At 40.2% G+C, this 16653-nt stretch overlaps 1 protein-coding gene across 2 annotated transcripts in view; it reads right to left on the bottom strand.

The window, feature by feature from the left end:
* Positions 1-16653, bottom strand: part of niban2a (niban apoptosis regulator 2a) — a 110396-nt gene extending 93743 nt beyond the window's left edge. The window contains exons 1-2 of one of the 2 annotated variants that reach the window (XM_061980743.2): positions 16309-16653; positions 15954-16239 (exon numbers count right to left, since the gene is read on the bottom strand). In XM_061980743.2, coding sequence (XP_061836727.2) covers positions 15954-16008 — 55 coding nt within the window. In that variant the 5' untranslated portion in view covers positions 16009-16239; positions 16309-16653. Of the gene's footprint in view, positions 1-15953 lie in introns of both variants that reach the window. The other variant, XM_061980744.2, reaches the window with a different exon arrangement.

A 16653-nucleotide genomic window follows, 5' to 3' on the forward strand; every position in this document is an offset into this window, starting at 1 on the left:
AAGGACACAACGGCAGCGATTTGGATGTCAAAAGGCGGGGAGCGAACCTGCAACCCTCAGGTTTCTGGCACGGCCGCTCTACCCACTACGCCATACCGCCCCCCAGAAGTCAAGATTGAGCTTTCACCATCTGAAACTGTTTGGATCAGTGTAAATAAAAGAGGCTGTGATTTTTCAACAAGACCTCCTTAAAAAACAGTGGCTGTGGAATGGATGACGTCAAATGCTACAAAAGGGGACGCCGTGGCGAAGTCGGGAGAGTGGCCGTGCCAGCAATCTGAGGGTTACTGGTTCAATCCCCACCTTCTACCATCCTAGTCACGTCCGTTGTGTCCTTGAGCAAGACACTTCACCCTTGCTCCTGATGGGCCTGGTTAGCGCCGTGCATGGCAGCTCCCGCCATCAGTGTGTGAATGTGTGAGTGTGTGAATGGGTGAATGTGGAAATAGTGTCAAAGCGCTTTGAGTTCCTTAAAAAAAGGTAGAAATGTGCTATACAAGTACAACCCATTTACCATTTACCAAAAGCAGTACACCGCGTAAGTATTTAATATTGAATATAGTGTGTATAACTGTATAAGGGACGTGTTCCTGACATCTCTCTGTCCAGGGGTGCAGCATACAAAGCCCTATCCACCCATTTACCACTTACTTGTTGCTGTTGCTGTTTAAGTTCATCTACTTGCAAAAGCAGGTATGCCCATGTACAACTTATAGTACTGTGGGTAACAGGGCTTCCAAGCGTGCCCAGCAAATAGGGCCTGGCACAAACACTCTATACGGTTGTTTCGGGCCAAAATCCCTGGAGGGAATTTGGGCACATGATCAGGCCAGATTCAAATTGAATTTAAAAGCTCATGATCAGACCAGATTCAAGTTGAATTAAAAAGCTTCATGTTTTTTATCTTCAAAATCAAATTTAGATGCGCACGGCTTATCATTTAAAAAATTAATTTAGATGCACATGTTTTATATTCTTAAAGGGGAACATTATCACAATTTCAGAATGGTTAAAACCATTAAAAATCAGTTCCCAGTGGCTTATTATATTTTTCGAAGTTTTTTTCAAAATTTTACCCATCACACAATATCCCTAAAAAAAGCTTCAAAGTGCCTGATTTTAACCATCGTTATAAACACCCGTCCATTTTCCTGTGACGTCACATAGTGAAGCCAACACAAACAAACATGGCGGAAAGAACAGCAAGCTATAGCGACATTAGCTCGGATTCAGACTCGGATTTCAGCGGCTTAAGCTATTCAACAGATTACGAATGTATTGAAACGGATGGTTGTAGTGTGGAGGCAGGCAGCGAAAACGAAATTGAAGAAGAAACTGAAGCTATTGAGCCATATCGGTTTGAACCGTATGCAAGCGAAACCGACGAAAACGACACGACAGCCAGCGACACGGGAGAAAGCGAGGACGAATTCGGTGATCGCCTTCTAACCAACGATTGGTATGTGTTTGTTTGGCATTAAAGGAAACTAACAACTATGAACTAGGTTTACAGCATATGAAATACATTTGGCAACAACATGCACTTTGAGAGTGCAGACAGCCCAATTTTCATCAATTAATATATTCTGTAGACATACCCTCATCCGCGCTCTTTTCCTGAAAGCTGATCTGTCCAGTTTTGGAGTTGATGTCAGCAGGCCAGGGAATCTTGATCATCTTCGGTGGCCAAAGGGACGGTGTGAGCCAAGACATCCAGGGGGTTTAGCTCGCTCGTCTGCGGGAACAAACTGTCCTTTGTCCCTGAATTGCTCACACACTCCGGCAGATTCAATGGGGGTCTGGCGGCAGATTTCTTTGACTTTATCGTTGGAAATGCATTTGCTTTGAGTGTCGCAGGATATCCACACATTCTTGCCATCTCTGTCGTAGCATAGCTTTCGTCGGTATAGTGTGCGGAACAAACGTCCAATTTCTTGCCACTTTCGCATCTTTGGGCCACTGGTGCAACTTGAATCCGTCCCTGTTTGTGTTGTTACACCCTCCGACAACACACCGACGAGACATGATGTCTCCAAGGTACGGAAAACAGTCGAAAAAACGGAAAATAACAGAGCTGATTTGACTCGGTGTTTGAGAAAATGGCGGATTGCTTCCCGATGTGACGTCACGTTGTGAAAATATATGGTCTTTTTTCTGCAACATCAAGGTATATATTGACGCTTACATAGGTCTGGTGATAATGTTCCCCTTTAAAACTACATTTAGATGCGCACAGTTTAGATTTTCAAAATGAATTTAGATTTGCACAGATTATTCAAGATTCAAGAATCTTTATTGTAAATTTGCCATGTGACCAAGGCACAGAGAGCATTTTCAGTTTTAAAAATAAATTAAAATGTTTCTAAATTAAATTTACATGCACACAGTGTATATCATGGGTCCCCAAACTTTTTGACTAGTGGGCCGCACTGCATTAGGTTAAAACAATTTGGCAAGAGAGTAACAAGTGGTAGAAAATGGATTAGAAAGGACAGATTTAAAAAAATTATAGCAATAAAAAAAAAAAAAAAAATTTTTTAACTTGGGACTTCCCGCGGGCCGGATTCTGGACGCTGGCGGCACACGATATATATTTTTAGAATGACATTTAGATGCGTTTGAATTTTCTAAATTAAATTTGGATTTCCATGGTTTATATTTTCTACCGTATTTTCCGGTCTATAAGTCGCAGTTTTTTTCATAGTTTGGTCGGGGGTGCGACTTATACTCAGGAGAGACTTATGTGTGAAATTATTAACACATTACCGTAAAATATCAAATAATATTATTTAGCTCATTCACATAAGAGACTATACGTATAAGATTTCATGGGATTTAGCGATTAGGAGTGACAGATTGTTTGGTAAACGTATAGCATGTTCTGTATGTTATAGTTATTTGAATGACTCTTACCATAATATGTTACGTTAACATACCAGGCACGTTCTCAGTTGGTTATTTATGCCTCATATAACGTACACTTATTCAGCCTGTTGTTCACTATTCTTTATTTATTTTAAATTGCCTTTCAAATGTCTATTCTTGGTGTTGGGTTTTATCAAATAAATTTCCCCAAAAAATGTGACTTATACTCCAGTGTAGTGATGTCCCAATCCAGGTTTTTGCACTTCCGATCCGATACCGATGTTGTTTTTGCACTTCCGATCCGATACTGATACTGGCCTATCCGAGCATGTATTAAAGTTTAAAGTTATTTAGCCTACTTAGTTGTCAGATTCATGTTGAAAAGGGTTTTAGTACTCTTGATAAGAACTAGCCAGCTGAATTAGGTGAGTTTGAATAATACACAATGGTTGGTAACAAGAACTGACCTGTTTATTCAAGGATAAACACAAAATAGACAAAATGATACATGACAAACAGAAATGGCATCATTGAACTAGGGCTGGGCGATATGGCCTTTTTTTAATATCGCGATATTTTAAGGCCATATCGCGATACACGATATATATCTCGATATTTTGCCTTAGCCTTGAATGAACACTTGATGCATATAATCATAGCAGTATGATGATTCTATGTGTCTACGTTAAAACATTCTTCTTCATACTGCATTAATATGTGCTATTTTTAAACTTTCATGCAGAGAAGGAAATCACAACTAAAATACGGTGTTGATCTGGAAATGTTTGCCTCGGCATTTTGATGGTGTGGGCGTGTGGCACCGAATGGAGATGTTGACGTGCGGAGTTTCAAACACTCTTCATCCTCTAGCAGGGGACTTTTCAAAAGATGCTACATATTAGCAGTAATGCTACTTTTTATAGCAACGCTTTTGCTCCACACTTGACAAATTACAGTTGTCTGTTTGACATATTCCCACTTGAAGCCAAACCACCGCCAGACGATGGACACCCTGCTGTTTTTTGGGGGAATTAATTAATTCTTCCTTCATTCGTATTACCACTCGCACGGCTGCGCTAGCATCACAGCTAACGTTAGCCATGCTGCTACCTCTTTCTGAGGGCGTATACGTATGTGACGTATGACGCGACAGTATGTGACGTATGTAGAAGCTGCGCTTGTTGTCTGTGACAGCTGACATTTTTACCGGTAACTTTTAATTCACATGGCCGTCTTAACGGTTAGGACACAGACCTGTGGATGTGTTGAAGGTGTGCTGGAAAATGCGGAACGGAAATTAGGGAGCAGCAGAAAAGTGGAATGTATTATTTAAATCGGTGCGTTGGAAAACACGGACCGGATTTTTTTTTTTTAACTGGATCTGGATCGGCATTTTCCCATGCCTTGCCGATACGCATTTTTTGGCAAACATTGGCGGCCGATCCGATCCAAATATCGGATCGGGACAACCCTACTCCTGTGCGACTTATATATGTTTTTTTCCTTTTTTATTATGCATTTTCGGCCGGTGCGACTTATACTCCGGAGTGACTTATACTCCGAAAAATACGGTAAATAAAATTTTAATGCGCACCATATTTTCTAAATGGCAATTTATATGCGCATGTTTTCTATTTTCAAAATTGAATTGCATTTCAATTCAGGACTGTTTGTATCTGAGTTTGTATCACACATTTTACTTTCAAGTGCCTTAATCCAATACTTGTAATTTTAACTGATATCAGACTGATATCCAATATGAATAGAGCAGAGGGAGCCAAGAACACGGTGAACCAAAAAGACAACTCAATCCAACAGTTTAAAAGCATGAGTCAACATCATATTTATATGTCATTCCGCCTTTATGTCCAAACTGTAAACTTCTACCACAATCCTAAAAGATTTGGCTTACTTATTTTAATCTTTTTACAGCCAGCCTCCCTCTTGCATGCATGGAAGAGTGTCATGACATGGGTCAAGACTAAAAGTGTTCCACACTGCTCCTCGCTTTCACTCTGCTTCCAGGCCTGCTTGGAATAAATCCCACCACAGAATTTACAATCCACAGTGAGAGGTCGGAGCAATCTGAGACTTAAATAGCAGCCACTACCAATTTATAAAAACATGCTCTTCTTTGGGAAACCTACTTATTATGTCTGGGAAGAAGGCCCACAGCGGACTGGGGAAGCAGTGAAATAGTCTTGGATAAGAGTCAAATACGCTAATATTACATGTGACTCTTTTGTGTACTGAAACGACCGGGGCAAAGTTAACGGATTGCGTGTTCAAAGTGCGGCCCAGGTGAGATCTTTGCCGGCTGCTATTTTATTAATTATCCTTCAACATGTTCTATAAAATAAAACTACACCAGTACCTCGGTTTTTGGACAACATTTTGCCACTTTTTTTTTTATTTTGACTGTCTATAAGATTAAAAATTAAACCATGGGGCCCAGATCTGGGTAGTATTGATCTACATTTACAAAACCCAAAACCAGTGAAGTTGGCATGTTGTGTAAATTGTAACTACAAAAAACCCTAGAATACAATGATTCGCAAATCCTTTTCAACCTATATTCAATTGAATAGACTGCAAAGACAAGATACTTAATGTTCAAACTGGAAAGCTTTGTTATTTTTTGCAAATATTTTAAATACTTTGTGAACAAATGCGTGAGCAAATTGTCGAACGGCTTAAGAACAACATTTCTCAACGAGCTATTGCAAGTAATTTAGGGATTTCACCATCTAAGGTCTGTAATATAATCAAAAGGTTCAGAGAATCTGGAGAAATCACTGCACGTAACATTGAATGCCCGTGACCTTGGATCCCTCAGGCGGTACTGCATCAAAAGGCGACATCAGTGTGTAAAGGATATCACCACATGGGCTCAGGAACACATCAGAAACCCACTGTCAGTAACTACAGTTAGTCGCTACATCTGTAAGTGCAAGTTTCTCTATTATGCAAAGCGAAAGCCATTTATCAACAACACCCAGAAACGCTGCCGGCTTCGCTGGGCCCGAGCTCATATAAAATGGACTGATGCAAAGTGGAAAAGTGTTCTGTGGTCTGACGAGTCCACATTTCGAATTGTTTTTGGAAACTGTGGACGTCGTGTCCTCCGGACCAAATAGGAAAAGTACCATCCGGATTGTTCTATGCGCAAAGTTCAAAAGCCAGCATCTGTGATGGTATGGGGGTGTATTAGTGCCCAAGGCATGGGTAACTTACACATCTGTGAAGGCACCATTAATGCTGAAAGGTACATACAGGTTTTGGAGCAACATATGTTGCCATCCAAGCAATGTTATCATGGACGCCCCTGCTTATTTCAGCAAGACAATGCCAGGCCACGTGTTATAACAGCGTGGCTTCATAGTAAAAGAGTGCGGGTACTCGACTGGCCTGCCTGTAGTCCAGACCTGTCTCCCATTGAAAATGTGTGGCGCATTATGAAGCCTAAAATTTGACAACGGAGACCCCGGACTGTTGAACAACTTAAGCTGTACATTAAGCAAGAATGGGAAAAAAATCCACCTGAAAAGCTTCAAAAATTGGTCTCCTTAGTTCCCAAAAGTTTACTGAGTGTTGTTAAAAGGAAAGGCCATGTAACACTGTGGTAAAAATGCCCCTGTACCAACTTTTTTGCAATGTGTTGTTGCCATTAAATTCTAAGTTAATGATTATTTGCCCCAAAAAATTACGTTACTCAGTTCAGACATCAAATATCTTGTCTTTGCAGTCCATTCAATTGAATATAATTTATAATTTATTTATATATAATTTGCAAATCATTGTATTCTGTTTTTATTTACGATTTACACAACGTGCCAACTTCACTGGTTTTGTATTTTGTAAATAACTTGGTCAAAATATTTCAGTGTGTATAAGTACTTTTTGAGCGTTCAACAGTACTGCGATAATAATGCTGAACGTTATAATTTTAGGAACAAGAACCGTTATAAGAAATTGTTACATCCCGAGTGGTGAGCAAGGCAGTAGAGGAAGTGGACAGTTAAGAATTAAAATATATGTTTTTTTTACATTTAAAAACTTGATCCACCTTTGTGAAAATGCAATAAATTAAAATGTATCATTTGAATTACATTGTTTTTCAACTCAGTTTGTCCAATGAAATATTACTGTCACATAGTGTACATATATACAACTTGTACATCAGTGAACTATTTCGAGTATCATAATATACAGTACAGGCCAAACGTTTTGACACACCTTCTCATTCAATGCGTTTTCTTTATTTTCATGACTATTTACATTGTAGATGGTCACTGAAGGCATCAAAACTATGAATGAACACATGTGGAGTTATGTACTTAAAAAAAAAGGTGAAATAACTGAAAAAATGTTTTAATTTCTAGTTTCTTCAAAATAACAAACCTTTGCTCTGATTACTGTTTTGCACACTCTTGGCATTCTCTCAATGAGCTTCAAGAGGTAGTCACCTGAAATAGTTTTCACTTCACAGGTGTCATATTTGTGATGCCTTCAGTGACAATCTACAAAGTAAATAGTCATGAAAATGAAGAAAACGCATTGAAATGAGAAAGTGTGTCCAAACTTTTGGCCTGTACTGTATATCGCAATACTGTATTGTATTGTGACTCAATTATCGTAATATGTGTCATATCTGAAGTCCTTGCCAAAAACCCAGCCCAAAACATTGATTTCTGCTTGCAAGTATGTATGTTTTTTTTATACTTTTACATTTCTTTCACCAATCCAACCTATACACTAGTGAAGTTTGACTCAATTTGACAAATGTAAACAGAGCCTGACAGTCACATGACTGCACAAAAAACTATTGGTGTGTAAAGTGATATATTACACCATTTTGGGCCTGCAGTAATGAAGAAAACGACAGCGACTCGCAGTCAAACGAGGCAGCACAATTCTTCAATGTTTACTTGCAAACTATAGAAAAGAGCAGTTAAATCAAGCGCTCTCATCTGTGTTAGTAAATGTTCACATTTCAGCCTACAATAATTCCACTTCAAACTAGAGAAAACATGTTGCAGTAAGTTATAGATGTTTTGTATGTTTTAGCTGCACATATGCTAACATTAGCCCTGTTATAATGTCATAGGTGACTGTAAAATGTGCATATTTTGCAGTTTTCTCACGGTCTCTCACACAGACACACGCCAACTAGCGAGTAACATGCCATTTGCCAGTTAGTGATTGGCGCGCTAGTTGCCAACTTGCTATTTGCCAACTAGCTCGGGGGTCGGCAACACGCGGCTCTAAAGCCGCATGAGCTCGCCGAGAGGCTCTCTGGAGCTTTTTCAAAAATGTATGAAAAATGGATAAAAATTAGGGAAAAATATATTTTTTGTTCCCAAAAGGGAATAAGCGGTAGAAAATGGATGGATGGAATATGGTTTCTGTAGGAGGACAAACATGACACAAACCTCCCTAATTGTTAGAAATCACACTGTTTATATTAAACCTGCTTCAGTGATTAGAGACTATTTGGCGAGCGCCGTTTTGTCCTGCTAATTTTGGCGGTCCTTGAACTCACCGTAGTTTGTTTACATGTACAACTTTTTCTGACTTTCTAAGACGTGTTTTATGCCACTCCTTCTTTGTCTAATTTTGTCCACCAAACTTTGTATGCTGAGCGTGAATGCACAAAGGTGAGCTTTGTTGATGTTATTGACTTGTTGGAGTGCTAACCAGGCATATTTGATCACTGCATTACTGCAAGCAAATCGATGATAACATGCTATTTAGGATAGCTGTATGTACATATTTCATCATTATGCCTCGTTTGTAGGTATATTTGAGCTCATTTCATTTCCTTTAAATCCTCTTAATTAAATTTATATTTGCAGGTCCCATAACACATTATCTGTATGTAATATTGGCTGCATTTCTGATAGTTGTTTGTGTGCCGTTATAGACCACAGCAAACGTTACCCACCTTGCAAAGATTGTAATAAATCCATTAGAAGAAGACAGTCTGCCGTTTCATTTAACTTGGACACACATATCTATACCTTTGACATTTCTAAGCCAGTAATTTCCACAAATTATCTCATCCTCTGAGAAGCCTCCATTTTACTAATGATTTCGAATGTTGCAAAAATGTGTAGAATAAATACAAAATTTCAATATTTCTCTCAACAAAGATTTGCGTCAGCCTGCGACACAGTCATTTTGATAGTAGGCTAATATAGCTAATATAGACACTTACATCATGTGCTGCCTTCATTATAACACTTATATAAGGCTTTTAATTTTTCACGGCTCCAGACAGATTTTCTTTTTGTATTTTGGGTCCAATATGGCTCTTTCAACATTTTGGGTTGCCGACCCCTGAACTAGCTAGTTCAGATCAAAAACTTGTGAAACTCAAGTTTTTTTCAGCAGATTCTTAAAAGCACTAGAGCAGGGTTAGGCAACCCAAAACGTTGAAACAGCCGAATTGGACCAAAAATACAAAAAAGTAATCTGTTTTGATCCGTAAAACAGATTACGGCTCAAAATGTTTTTTTTGAGCCGCGGCTCTAGAGCCGTAGGTTGCTGACCCCGCACTAGAGTATTGTCTGTCATTAAATATATTTGACTATTTTTTTCGTTGTTGTTGCAGAAGGTCCTTAAACTACTACTACTTTGCTCTGTTGTCGTTAAGAGTGTTCGCCCTGAGACTGGAAGATCGTCAGTTCAAACCCCGGCCGAGTCATACCAAAGACTATAAAAATGGTACCTATTACCTCCCTGCTTGGCACTCAGCATCAAGGGTTGGAATTGGGGGTTAAATCACCAAATGATTCCCGAGCGCGGCCAACGCTGTTGCTCACTGCTCCCCTCACCTCCCAGGCGGTGAACATGGGGATCGGTCAAATGCAGAGGATAATTTCACACACACACACACACACACACACCAGGTGTGTGTGTGTGTGTGTGTGTGTGTGTGTGTGTGTGTGTGTGTGTGTGTGTGTGAGACTATCAGTGGTACTTTAACTTTTAACTTTATAAAACACATATTTCTGTGGCAGTGTTGGAGAAAGTCATACATGTAAACAAACTGTTGAGTCACAGTCCCCACAACGGTGAGTTCAAGGGCTGTTGAAATTAGTAGGACAAAACGGCGCTCGCCAAATACTCTCATCATCCATCCATCCATTTTCTACCGCTTGTCCCTTTCGGGGTCGCGGGGGTGCTGGAGCCTATCTCAGCTGCATTCGGGCGGAAGGCGGTGTACACCCTGGACAAGTCGCCACCGCATCACAGGGCCAAATGAAACATATTACAGTGGGCTTTCTAACAGTTTGTGTTGGGTTTGTCCTCGTACAGAAACCATATTACAACGAAAAATATATTTTTCACCCCATTTTTTTTTCCATTTCCATACATTTTTGAAAAAGTTCCATGAAAACCACCACGGCGTCGCTCAAGAACCCCGCACTAGAGTATTGTCTGTCATTAAATATATTTGACTATTTTTTGTTGTTGTTGTTGCAGAAGGTCCTTAAAAAACAACAGAGCACTCCTCTAATAAAATAATATAAAATACAAATGTATTTCAGTTTTAGGAGTTAAATGGTGGAACAAGCTCAGTGATGAGTTGAAAACATGCGGTTCTTTGTTAAGGTTTAAGAAAGCCTTGAAAGGTGAAATAATGGAAAAGTATAAAATATAGCAACTATTACTTTCATACCATTGATTTTTTTGAACGTTGATGTTCCAAGCAATCTAATTTTTAGTGAATGTATAGGATAGGCAAATATAAGCCTTGGTTTCAGCCTATTCCTTTTTCGGTCATTTTTTTTTGTGTGTGTGTGTGTATGTGTGTGATTGACAAAAAAGCGTCATCACCTAAACTTGAATAACTTTTGAAATAATTAATCAATTCTTTTTATTTTTCAGATTTACCAAGAAGAATTAATGTTCTAAAAGTTTAGAAAATTTCAACTTCGAGATGCCATGGACTACTGAACAAAAGACATTTTCGGCTGAATTCTATCCACGCGGCTCAATTGCAATTCAAAGAACGGTTTGGATGTCGTGAATTTCCTGCCCACACAATGATCTACATACAGATGGGTCAACAAGTTCCGAACCCATGGGACTGTTAATAACCTCAATCGTAAAGATACTAACAGACAATCACACTCTGGACGACCGAAATCATCAAGAACACCACAGAACGTTGATGCAGTCAGAGACTCTGTTGTTCGCAGCCCACGCAAGTCTGTGCGTCGACGAAGTCAGGAGCTTGGAATGAACCGGGAGTCTGTGCGGAGAATTTTGATCGCAGATCGCGACCTCTATCCTTACAGGATACTGATTAAACAAAAGCTTACACCTGCCGACATGAGGAAACAAGTGATCATGTGCCAGTGGTTTTGCGATAAGATTGACGCTGCGCCAGACTTCCTTGACAGCACATTTTCTGCTGTCAGGTCATGTGAACTGTAAGAACAACATCTTCTGGGGTAGCACACCCCCTGAGTACTGTCTGCAAAGGCCATTACACTCTGTCAAGTGCACTGCATGGGTCGCCATCTCCAAACATGGCATCATTGGACCATTCTGGTTTGAGGACGACAACGAGCGGTTTGTGACAATCAACACTGAGCGATATGTTCAGGTGCTTGGCAAATTCTGGACAGCACTTGGTCGACGAAGAGGGGTCGTCAGGGACCTCCAGTGGTTCCGGCAGGATGGTGCCACCCCCCACACCTCAAACGAATCATTGGTATGGCTACAGCATCGTTTCCCTGACCGACTGATCAGTCGCAAGTGTGACCCGAAGTGGTCGCCGCACACACCAGGCTTGAACGCCCAAGATTTTTATCTGTGGGGATACCTTAAGGACAGGGTGTATGGCAAAAACCCCCAGACTATCCCTGATCTGAAGGCAGCAATCACAGCAGCAATAAGAGCGATCCCAAGGGAAGAATGTGGGAGGGTCATCGAGAACTTTGCCCGCCGGATCCAAATGTGCTTGCAGCAACGGGGAGCTCATTTAGAGCACATTTTTTGAGCGCCAGTTAAACAGAGAGTTTTTGTGGTACAGACTTGAAACTTTAGAGATGTCTGCTACTTACACTTAACCTAATGTAGCTGATTTTTTGTGTTAATCTAGATAACATTTTGGAAGTTATTCGATTTTTATTGATGAACGTTTTTTTTTGTCACCCTGTATAAGCTGTGCTGTTAAATTGATCACACAAAATGGTTGATTATATCAGTGTTTTTCAACCTTTTTTGAGCCAAGGCACATTTTTTGCATTGAAAAAATCCAGAGGCACACCACCAGCCGAAATCATAAACTCAGTTGACAGTAAAAAGTCGTTGTCGCATTTGTTGGATATGACTTTAAACCATAACCAAGCATGCATCAATATAGCTCTTGTCTCAAAGTAGGTGTACTGTCACCACCTGTCACATCACCCCCTGACTTAGTTTGAGTTTTTTGCTGTTCTCCTGTGTGTAGTGTTTTAGTTCTTGTCTTGCGCTCCTATTTTGGTGGCTTTTTCTCTTTTGAGTTTCATGTCTTATATTTCCCGCATCTACTTTGTTTTAGCAATCAAGAATATTACAGTTGTTTTTATCCTTCTTTATAGGGACATTGTTCAGCATTCTGTTTTTGTTTACTTTGTAGCCAGTTCAGTTTTACTTTCGTTCTGCATAGCCTTCCCTAAGCTTCAATACCTTTTCTTAAGGGCACTCACCTTTTGTTTAATTTTGGTTTAAGCATAAGACACCTTTTTACCTGCATTTACAAAGCAATTAGCTACCGGCTGCCACCTACTAATATGGAAGAGTATTACACGGTTACTCTGCCGAGCTCTAGACACTCAACAACAACACATCATTTGCAGACTATATTTACTGGTTTGCAAAAAATTTTTTAACCCAAATATGTGATATTAGTAGGGGTGTAACGGTACGTGTATTTGTATTGAACCGTTTCGGTACGGGGGTTCCGGTTCGGTTCGTAGCTGTACCGAACGAGTTTCCACACGGACATATTAAGTAGCGTAACGCACGTTGTGTAAACAATCCACACCGAGGCACAACACACGGCATGCTAGCAGCGACCGGGCTACGACAACATGTAAAATCCAGAGCTGGAAGACCCTCCTGCCTCGTTAAGATCTCCCGTTTGGGAACACTTTGGCTGCGCGATACAACAATGGAGGACGGAGGTTTGCAGACATTGTTCAGCAGCTGCTTCTGACAACACATCAAACATGCTAACCCATTTTAAGCGTCACCACCGCATTCAAGCAGCCTCTCCTCAGCGAGTCAGGCAGGGCTAAAGCAATAACAAATGTTTTTATAGCAGCAAATTTAAGACCATATTGTTTTAAAAACTAGATTTTGACCCACTTCTATGGTGACAGAACAATGAGCCCATATATCCTCTTACTGCCAAGTTAGCCAGGCTGGGGGGCGGGGGGAAGAAACGTTAATCTGAGGCTGAGTTGACTTGAAACTGTTTACTATTGCACTTTTTATATGTAGAAGAAAATTTTTGTCATTTTATTTAATCTGAGCAACAACTTGAGGCAGTTTAATGTTGATTAACATGGACCCCGACTTAAACAAGTTGAAAAACTTATTCGGGTGTTACCAGTTAGTGGTCAATTGTACGGAATATGTACTGTACTGTGCTATCTACTAATAAAAGTCTCAATCAATCAATCAAAAAAAGCACTTTATATGTAGAAAGGTTTTGTTAAGAAACCATTCTGAGCCTTATCTTATTTAGTTTTTATTTTATATATGTTGACCACATTAACCCTGGCAATGGACCCTGTGTGCATATCAAGGTTCAAGGGTTTTATTCGTCACATGCAGAGTACACCACAATGAAATGCTTTTTTCCATGCTCTTCAGATATTGCGTACAGTGGGATCCAAACACTAGTTGCTGAATCTAATACACTAAATAAAAAATAAAAAAACAATTTCAATAGCTCTGATGTACATTAATTACACGACAATAAGTTGCACAATAAGTCCCAGTAGTTATGGTAGAAGTATCAGTACAAGTAAAAGTACTGTAGTCACGTACAGTACCAGTGCAATATAAAATAGTATGTATGTTATGCCATTGATTACAAATTTGGTAAATAAATAACCAAAAATATATTGTTTTTTTCTTACTGTACCGAAAATGAACCGAACCGTGACCTCTAAACAGAGGTACGTACCAAACCTACATTTTTATGTACCGTTACACCCCTAGATATTAGATAATCTCCCACGGCACACCAGACTGTATCTCACGGCACACTAGTGTGCCGCGGCACATTGGTTGAAAAACAGTGGATTATACGACCGAAATAAAGTAATTTCATTTATTCATAATAAAATAAATATACCGAAAGCAAACGTCGCCTGTAGAGAACACTGGTTCTCTGGAAACTGCAAAATAAGACTAATAGTGGCCCCTAAAACAATTTAGTTGCATATCTGACGTGATATCTAACTGACTGATAACTGACAATATAACCTGGTCCCTACACACCGGAGCTCTTGTAAAAAGAGCTCAGCAGCGCATGCACTTTTTGCGTCGGATGAAAAGAGCACAGCTCCCTCCCCCCATTCTCACCACGTTCTACAGAGGCACTATAGAGCCTGCTGACCAACAGCATCTCTGTCTGGACTGGAGCCTGCAATGCCTCAGACTGGAAGTCTCTCCAGAGCAGAGGTAGGGAACCTATGGCTCTCGAGCCAGATGTGGCTCTTTTGATGACTGCATCTGGCTCTCAGATAAATCTTAGCTGACATTGCTTAACACGATAAGTAATGAATAATTCCGCTGGAGTTAAAAATAACGTTCAAAATATAAAACATTCTCATGTATTTTAATCCATCCATCCGTTTTCTACCCCACCTGTTCGAGAAGTCGCATTAATGGTAAGAAGTATTTTACCGTATTTTTCGGACTATAAGTCACAGTTTTTTTCATAGTTTGGCCGGGCTCCAGTGCGATTTATATATGTTTTTTCCTTCTTTATTATGCATTTTCGGCAGGTGCGACTTATACTCCGGTGCGACTTATACTCCAAAAAATACGGTACTTATTATTGAACGGGACAAGCGGTAGAAAATGGATGGATGGATGGTTAGCTTCAGAATAACAATGTTATTCTGAGACGTATTAAACTCTAAAAATGTTGGTCTTACTTAAAAATGCAGGCATTTAATTGTATTCAGTGTTAAAAAAATATTATACGGCTCTCACGGAAATACATTTTAAAATAATTGGCTTTCATGGCTCTCTCGGCCAAAAAAGTTCCCGACCCCTGCTCCAGAGAGTGGTGAGGACGGCGGAAAAGATCACCAGGACTCCTCTTCCTCCTATCCAGGAGATCGCAAAAAGCCGCTGCCTGACCAGGGCTCAGAAAATCTGCAAAGACTCCTCCCACACCCATCAAGGACTGTTTTCACTGCTGGACTCTAGAAAGAGGTTCCGCAGCCTCCAAAGCAGAACCTCCAGGTTCTGTAACAGCTTCTTCCCTCAGGCCGTAAGGCTCTTGAACGCATCATAATTAAATTGTACCCTCAACTCCCCCCAAAATGGATTAACTCGCTGGAATAAAAAAGACAATATAACATACATCCATAAACGTGGACGCATGTGAAAAAGTGATTTGTACAGTAATCTATTTATTTATTTATATATGCACCTTATTGCTTTCTTATCCTGCACTACCATGAGCTTATGTAACGAAATGTCATTCTTATTTGTACTGTAAAGTTCAAATTTGAATGACAAAAAAAAGGAAGTCTAAGTCTAAATATTGCTCTGCTTTGTCGCCTATAAACACACAGCTATGATGTCCATGTTTGGTTAAACTAGCTTACATAACATGGGATTGGATCTTTAATGGACAAAAATGTATCAAAGTGACCCTCACGACCTTTTATTTTTGTGGAAAAGTTTGGGCTCCCCTGAGTTATGAATGATGGCATCCTTCTTGATGTTAGCGATATCATTCATCATATTTAGATAACCGCAGTAAGGAAACAGTAGCATGGTTGATTTCGCAACGCGAAAATAACACAAAGGCGTGTTGGATATAAACAATATTAATCATTTACCTGTAATCATCTCCCGCTTGCTTTCATCCAGGTGAGATGACACAACGTCCCCCATGGCTGCTACAGAACCTCCGACGTCTCGGGGTCAGGATCCGGAAGGGTTTCGGGCGAGTATTTCCACTCGGAACGCAATGAACTATACGAGCTAAAAAAAATAAAATTATATAAAAAAAACTACCGGCGACGAGCGAGGGAATGAATGGTTTGTGTCACCCCCGGAGAGTTGCGAGGTCTCGGCGCTGAAGTGTCGTCTCTGCTCGGGGTTTTGTTCCTCCGTGACAACACCCTGGCGGGGAGGAGGAGGAGGAGGAGGTGAACACACTCGCTGGTTCTGCTTCAGAGAGGCGGGGCACACCTTGTGGACGCCATCACTGGTCCAACGTGTTAAGGCGGCCCTGCGTAGTTAGGGTGTGTCTTCTTTCTTCCCCGCTGCTCGGTTTCACTACTTTCGGTATTTTCACCCCCGCTCTTGTTGCTGGAAGGACACACGCGTTGACATCTTGTTGAAAAATACTATATGACGTTTAACGTACGTCACATAGTATGTCGTGTCTGACTCGATACACGCTTTACGTTAAGTGATTTACACATATTCATTATTATTTGCGGGATTTAATTTGAATAATAATAATATTATTCCTAATGTTCGGTTTTGCTGTGAAATATCTCGGTGGTCTTTCTTCTTTTATTCTTTCTGATG

Source organism: Nerophis lumbriciformis, linkage group LG20 (genome assembly GCF_033978685.3).
Source record: "Nerophis lumbriciformis linkage group LG20, RoL_Nlum_v2.1, whole genome shotgun sequence".
NCBI classification, from domain to species: domain Eukaryota; kingdom Metazoa; phylum Chordata; class Actinopteri; order Syngnathiformes; family Syngnathidae; genus Nerophis; species Nerophis lumbriciformis.